Raw genomic sequence first — 7,823 nt, forward strand, 5'->3', positions numbered from 1 at the left:
TGCTGCAACTAAGACCCAATGCAGCCAAATAAATAAATACTAAATAAAATAAAATAAAATAAAATAAAATAATGGGTAGAGGATCTGAAAAAACATTTTTCCAAAAAAAGACATACAGATAGGCAACAGGCACATGAGAAGTTGCTCGAGATCACTAATCATTGGGAAGTGAAAATCAAAACCACAATGAGATGTCACCTCACATCTGTCAGAATGGCTATTATCAAAAAAACAACAAAATAGAAGTGTTGGTGAGGGTGTAGAGAAAAGGGAACCCTTGTGCACTGTTGGTGGGAATGTAAATGTCTAGAGCCAGTAAAACTATTGTCTCCTAAAGTTGCTTCAGTTAGTTGTTTTCTTCCCTATTGCTTTCAATGTGGTGATGTTATTCATTTGTCATACTGTTGGGTTCATCTGTTACTGTTTGAATAACTTTGGGTGTTCCCCCTGCATCCTGGTTGCATCTATTTATTTAGTCAGCTTTGGGGTATGTGAAATATTGTCATAGCTCTATGAGTCAGAGCTACACAAAAAGTCAGAGAAATTCCAATGGTCTTTCTCTTCTCCACCCTGTCTTCGTTTCCCTTTCTTTCTGCCTTGTTCACACCTCCCCGCTGCAGATAACCAAGCCCATTAGCTTCTGGTTTATTCTGACTGTATTCCTTCTGCTCAAATGAGTAGACACATGCATAGTTTATTATGTCCCTTTGAAAAACATCTTTATCTTTCTTTTTTAAAACAAGCTCCGGCCAGTTTTATTAAAGAAAAATTGTGCATGAGTTACTTTACACCAGCCTGTTCCGGCATGCTTCTAATGATATCAGAATCACCTGGATCAATGATAGCAAGTGTCCATACTCTGTAGTATTTTCCACACACTGTGCCCAATTCAATATTATTGCCACTGTAGTGATGGACACCAGTTTTGGCCAACATGGCATAATACTCTATTTCAGATTTCCTCAAGGCTGGGCAGTTGTTGGCAAGGATGACCAGTTTCGCTTTGCCGTGCCGGATTATTTTCAGAGTCCGCTTGTACCCCAGCACGTATTTTCCACTTTTCACAACCAGTTGGAGCCTAGAGTTGATCGACTCCAGTGACATTTTCATCTTCTTTGCGGCCACCATCTTCCTGCCTTAGGTGCGGGACACCCCCAGCCCACTGCAGCCGCCAAGATGGCTGGAGAGCAAGAAAAGGCCATATTTATCTTGATAGACATTTCTCCCAAGAAGATACACAGATTGCCAACAAACACATGAAAGGATGCTCAACATCACTAATCATTAGAGAAATGCAAATCAAAACTACAATGAGGTATCACCTCACACCAGTCAGAATGGCCATCATCAAAAAATCTACAAACAATAAATGCTGGAGAGGGTGTGGAGAAAAGGGAACCCTCTTGCACTGCTGGTGGGAATGTAAATTGATACAGTCACTATGGAGAACAGTATGGAGGTTCCTCAAAATACTGAAAATAGAACTACCATATGACCCAGCAATCCCACTACTGGGCGTATACCCTGAGAAAACCATAATTCAAAAAGAGTCATGTACCACAATGTTCATTGCAGCACTATTTACAATAGCCAGGACATGGAAGCAACCTAAGTGTCCATTGACAGATGAATGGATAAAGAAGATGTGGCACATATATACAATGGAATATTACTCAACCATAAAGAGAAATGAAATTGAGTTTTTTGTTGTGAGATGGATGGACCTAGAGACTGTCATACAGATTGAAGTAAGTCAGAAAGAGAAAAATAAATACTATATGCTAACAGATATATATGGAATCAAAAAAAAAAAAGGTTCTGAAGAACCTAGGGGCAGGACACGAATAAAGACACAGACATAGAGAATGGACTTGAGGACATGGGGAGGGGGAAGGGTAAGCTGGGATGAAGTGAGAGAGTGGCATGGACATATATACACTACCAAATGTAAAATAGCTAGCTAGTGGGAAGCAGTCGCATAGCACAGGGAGATCAGCTCGGTGCTTTGTGACCACCTAGAGGGGTGGGATAGGGAGGGTGGGAGGGAGACGCAAGAGGTCGGGGATATATGTATACGTACAGCTGATTCACTTTGTTATACAGCAGCAACTAACACACTATTGTAAAGCAATTATACTCCAATAAAGATGTTAAAAAAAGAAAAAAAACATGTATCTTGAAAACATTTTGCAAATATTTCTATAAGGTAAATTCCAAGCCTGAGATTTCTGGTGTGTGTTGCATGTTTCCTGAATTATGCAAATTGCCTCCGCATAGTGGAGTAGGTGCTCAGTGAATATTTGGGGAATGAATGATTTCTTGGCTTGACACTAACACACTGTATGATTTGGGGAAAGTCTCTTCGTGCTTCTGGACTTCAGTTATTACAACTTTGTAGGCAAGGGAAGGCTCTTCCAGCTCTGATGTTATAGCACACTATGATGAAGGTAGCAAAATGTACAAGCACACCTCGTTTTATTGCGCTTCGCAGATTTTCCTTTTTTTTTTTTTTTAACAAATTGAAGGTTTGTGGCAACCCCGCATCACGTGTGTCTATTGGTGCCATTTTTCTAACAGCACTTGCTCATTTCGTGTCTTTGTGTCACATTTTGGTGATGCTCCCAAAGTTTCAAACTTCTTCATGATTTTTTTTTTAACATCTTTATTGGAGTATAATTGCTTTACAATGGTGTGTTAGTTTCTGCTTTACAACAAAGTGACTCAGTTATACATATACATATGTTCCCATATCCCCTCCCTCTTGCGTCTCCCTCCCACCCTCCCTATCCCACCCCTCTAGGTGGTCACCAAGCACCGAGCTGTGATCAGTGTTCTCTGATGTTACTACCATGACTCTCTGAAGGCTCAGATGATGGTTAGCATTTTTAAGCAATAAGCTATTTTTTAACTAACGTACACATTTTTAAAGACATAATGCTATTGCACACGTAATAGACTATGGTATAGTGTAAACATAACTTTTATATGCGCTGGCAAAGCAAAAAATGTGTGTGACTCGCTTTATTGCAACGTTGACTTTATTTCGCGATACAGGCTTTGCTCCAATGATCTGGAACCCAACCCGAAATATCTCCGAGGTCTGCCTGTGTCTTTGGCCTTTTCCCTCCCCACCTTTCATGAGATCCCCCCACTTCTTGCTACCCCTCTGTTCCATCTCCATAAACAATAACAAAAAAACAATAACAACCACAGTAACGATGGCTACAGCTGTTCACAGAGCACTTGCCTCGTGCACTCATCTTCAATCCTCACAAAAACCATCTGTGAGAGGAGCTGTTATGATTCCTACTTTAGGGGTGAGGAATTTGAAGCCAGGGAGGTTTCAGTAACTTGCCTAAGGCTGCATCGTTCTAACTTGGGGAGGAAGACTTGAACTCTTAGCTGTCTGACGTCTGAGTGCACGTGGTCGTGCACTTGGCACACCATTCTCCCTGTCCCCGTGGTGCATTCCTGTAAGCCTGGTTCTTAACAGATCGTTGACCAAATCTCCCATGCTGGGCATTTCCCATTCCTGGTGATTATAAATGACTGCTCTACTCGCAGGCCAGTCAAAGCCTTTCTCCTTCATGACTACTCAGGTCTGTACTGGGCTCTGTGATTTTCCACAGGGGATGTCGACTTGCCTGAACTTACGTTAGCACGCAACTGGTTTTGTTCTTGCAACATTCGTCACATCCCGTGTATTAATTCTTTGGGCCACAGCTTAAGTAGCATCACCCTTGGGTTTTCAGAGGCCATGTGCCCCCAAGAGCGTCTTTCTTCTTAGGAACAAAGAGGTTCGCAGCCTGGAAAGCATCCGTGGACCAAAAGGTGGCTCTGACAGTGAGGACTTCCAGCCCTGGAAGAGCTGTCAGGAGAGTAGGTGAGGGCAGCAGGACCTGCCTGGCCCCCTGTGTGTAACACTCAGTCAATGTTGCTTCTGTGGCTGGTTCGAGAGGCAGACGATCCCCTTTCTGCACGGGGTGAGGGAGCTTGGTCTCAGCTGCACTTCCTGTGGCTCAAGAGGCAAGTGCTAAATGGGGTTTCACGTGTACCTACTATTAGACAATGTCCCCTGGCAAGGCAGTACAGGTAATGCACAAAGGTCCCAGAGCTAAGGGGGCTCTCTCAGGACACCTCTTTTTTTTTTTAATTTAACATCTTTATTGGGGTATAATTGCTTTACAATGGTGTGTTAGTTTGTGCTTTATAACAAAGTGAATCAGTTATACATATATACATATATATATGTTCCCATATCTCTTCCCTCTTGCGTCTCCCTCCCTCCCACCCTCCCTATCCCACCCCTCCAGGCGGTCATAAAGCACCGAGCTGATATCCCTGTGCTATGTGACTGCTTCCCACACCTCTTTTTGATGATAAATGCTGCCCAGGGCCGCTGCCTCACATAACTCCTGAGGCTCTGTTCATATAGAAGGAAGCAATTCGACTCCAATAAGGATCTGTTAAAAAAAAAAAAAAAAAGAAAAAAGATTGTACATGAAGTACTAAGAATGCTGCTCTGCTGGCCTCCATGCTGGTAGAGGCCCCGGAAATCCTGCTTCCATTTCCTGAGCCAAAACTGAAGGCTTAGTTTTGCTGAAAATGAGGAAAAGGGAGAATTTTAAGAAACGCTGTGGCCTCCAAATTCTTGCAATTCCTGCATTTTTCAAAAGGTCTTAATGAAAATCAGTACCGAAAAAATTATTTGGAAAAGAAACAAGAGAGAAATGCCCCGATCAGGTCTTTTCAGGAAATTCCAGATTAAATAAAATGGAACAGAGTCCTCTGCTACAGGACTTATCAGAGCCTTTCATATACTGAAGACTCTAAATCCAAGAGGAAGAGAGGGGCTATGTGCGCGTCTGGAGCCTGTGCGCCTCAACGAGAGGCCGTGACAGTGAGAGGCCCGCGCACCGCGATGAAGAGTGGCCCCCGCTCGCTGCAACTGGAGAAAGCCCTCGCACAGAAACGAAGACCCAACACAGCCAAAAATAAAATAAATAAATAAATAAATTTATAAAAAAAAAAAAAAGAGAGAGGGGCTATGACATTTCTCAAACTTGTTTCACTATAGAATTTCCTTTTCCCTCTTTTTTGAAACTAATGTTTCAGGAAACACATTGGGAAACTCTGGCGTAGGAATGTGTTTTCCCCCCAAAAGTCAACTTTTCTCAAGGATGTGCAGAAAACATCATTGTCCCCCTCGCGTCCCTCTCAGCTTGAAGCACCATTCCGTCCCTGAGACGGCCCAGCCCACCAGCCCACGGGTCCTGGAATAAACTGTAGTATTTGTTGAATTCCAGTATGAATGGTTGCTCAGCTTGTCCAGTCTGTGTGGCTGAGATGCCTCAGTTCCCTGCTTAGTGCTGTAGCTCCCAGCCTGAATGGGGCTATCAGGAAACTGCTATAAAGGGTATGACTCCATAGACTTCTGTTCTAAGCGGGGCTCTGCCCCTCCCCCCCATACCCTATGATCTACTGTACCTTTTTGCTCAAGCTTTGGCATTAAACAGAAATGGGTTCTCATTTTGACTCTGCCACTCCCCAGCCATGCGAACTCGGGTGTTAGAAGACCCCTTCTGGGGTCTTAATTTTGCCCACATTACCAGACTAGTACTAGATAAAGTTATGTGATGAGCTTAGGCCAGTGCTAGGCACACAGTAGGTCTCGTAAGTCCTCTTTGGTTGAGTGATCCCAGCTACGCTAATGACTGGCTGTGTGTCCTTGTGCAATGGACTCTTTTTTTTTTTTTGACATTGAAAATAGAAATCTCACTTTTATTGACAAGATGGGGCCACAATGGGCAGCTCCACAGAACACAAATAAGCAGTCCCAAGACAAGAGTGTAAAATTACAGCAGACAGATTAATATTCTTCACCCTCATCTTCTCCCTCAGCGCTATCGGCTCCAACCCCCTCATAATCCTTCTCAAGGACAGCCATATCCCCACGGGCCTCAGAACACTCTCCTTCCTCCATGCCCTCACCCACGTACCAGTGAACAAAGGCATGCTTGGCATACATCAGGTCAAACTTGTGGTCCAGGCGAGCCCAGACCTCAGCGGTGGCTGTGGTGTTGCTTGGCACGCACACGGCTCGCTGTACTTTGGCCAGGTCTCCACCAGGTACCACAGTGAGAGGCTAGTAATTAATGCCAACTTTGAAGCCAGTGGGGCACCAGTCCACAAGCTGGATGGTATGCTTGGTCTTGATGGTGGTAACGGCAGCATTGACACCTTCGGGAAACATATCACCACTGGACAACAGGCAGCAAGCCAGGGCAATGGACTTCCTGACCCTGAACTTCAGTTTTCTAATTCCTAAGGTAAGAATGATCATGCATATTTCAGCAAGTCATTGGGAAGTCGAACAAGATGATGCGTGCAAATGCTCTTTGGAAGCTATGCAGTCCTGTATAGTTATAGTAACCATGGTAACAACAATGCATTAGTGAAATGTAAAGTTGCTACACCACCAGGAACCCATTCTAAATCCCCGAGGAATTCTGTGTGCTTGGCACTAATTCCTATGGATTGACAACTATTCAGCCCACAGATGCTGTGAGCTGCCAACTCTAGGCCAGATTTCAAGCTCAGGCTGGGGCTACCTATCAAGAACTGGGAGAAGTATGAGATTTTGCCCTACTTGTGAGCTAACTAGGGTGCCCGCAGAAAACACGAGAGCCTTGGGCCAGAGACAAAGATCTTTATGACTCACGGCATGGCAGATGGCATAAACATCAGCATATTTGCCCCAGTTCCTCTGGCCCCCAGGTCCCACGGCGGAAAGGCTGCCTGATTTAAAAAATAAACAGAGGGCGCCTGGTTAAATTTGTATTTTAGATAAATGATCAATACCTTTCTTTAGTATGTCTCAAATATTGCACGGGACATACCTATACTGAAAAAGTAGTCATTGGGAATTCCCTGGTGGTCCAGTGGTTAGGACTACATGCTTTCACTGCCGAGGGCCTGAGTTTGATCCCTGGTCAGGGAACTAAGATCCCACAAGCCTCACAGCATGGCTAAGGAAAAAAAAATTTTTTTTTAATTAAAAAAAAAAAATGTAGTCATTGTTTATTTGAAACTCAAACTTACAAGGGTGTCCTATATTTTACTAGGCAAGTCTAGACGAGGATGACAGAGATGGGTCCAGCTGGATGCCTCACATGCAGTGGGTTGCAATACAAGACATGAACACCAAGCTTTTATAGTGGGCAGTAAGCATGCCTGCCCTTCGATTCAGAGAGAAAGACTCTCCATCTTCCAAGGCTGTTTGCTATACAAACATTCTTGAAAAGATAGTCTAAGGTTTCCCTGGTGGCGCAGTGGTTAAGAATCTGCCTGCCAATGCAGGGGACATGGGTTCGAACCCTGGTCCAGGAAGATCCCACATGCTGCGGAGTGACTAAGCCCGAGCGCCGCAACTACTGAGCCTGCGCTCTAGAGCCCGTGAGCCACAACTACTGGAGCCCGTGAGCCACAACTTCTGAAACCCGTGCGCCTAGAGCCCGTGCTCTGCAACAAGAGAAGCCTCTGCAGTAAGCCCGCGCACTGCAATGAAGAGTAGCCCCCGCTCACCGCAACTAGAGAAAGCCTGTGCGCAGCAACAAAGACCCAACACAGCCAAAAATAAATAAATAAATTAAAAAAGAAAAAGTTAGTCTAGAACAGTTGTCAGTGTCTCTGCTTGCAAGATTTGAGAAACCCATGGAGATTCATCTCCTAAAATATCCTGGGTGAACAGGTGTGGGGAAGAGGGCACGGCTGTGGTTTCTGTTCCCTGGAGTCAGTATCCTGAGATAAATGCTTGTCAGGGG

The 7,823-nt window shown here is 44.3% G+C and overlaps 1 protein-coding gene across 1 annotated transcript; it reads right to left on the reverse strand.

The window, feature by feature from the left end:
- Positions 1-753: 753 nt before the first annotated feature.
- LOC309963901 (large ribosomal subunit protein eL30-like) lies at positions 754-1,170 on the reverse strand. The gene has a single exon (XM_082842433.1). It carries the CDS (start codon positions 1,126-1,128, stop codon positions 781-783), a length of 348 nt encoding a protein of 115 aa, XP_082698559.1. The 5' UTR covers positions 1,129-1,170; the 3' UTR covers positions 754-780.
- Between the last annotated feature and the right edge of the window lie 6,653 nt (positions 1,171-7,823).

The sequence above is a fragment of the Leucopleurus acutus genome (genome assembly GCF_964270905.1).
Source record: "Leucopleurus acutus genome assembly, chromosome: 7".
Classification (NCBI taxonomy): domain Eukaryota; kingdom Metazoa; phylum Chordata; class Mammalia; order Artiodactyla; family Delphinidae; genus Leucopleurus; species Leucopleurus acutus.

Excerpts from the sequence above, each read along its gene's own strand:
- LOC309963901 (XM_082842433.1), bottom strand. The coding sequence starts at position 1,128 with ATGGTGGCCGCAAAGAAGATGAAAATGTCACTGGAGTCGATCAACTCT.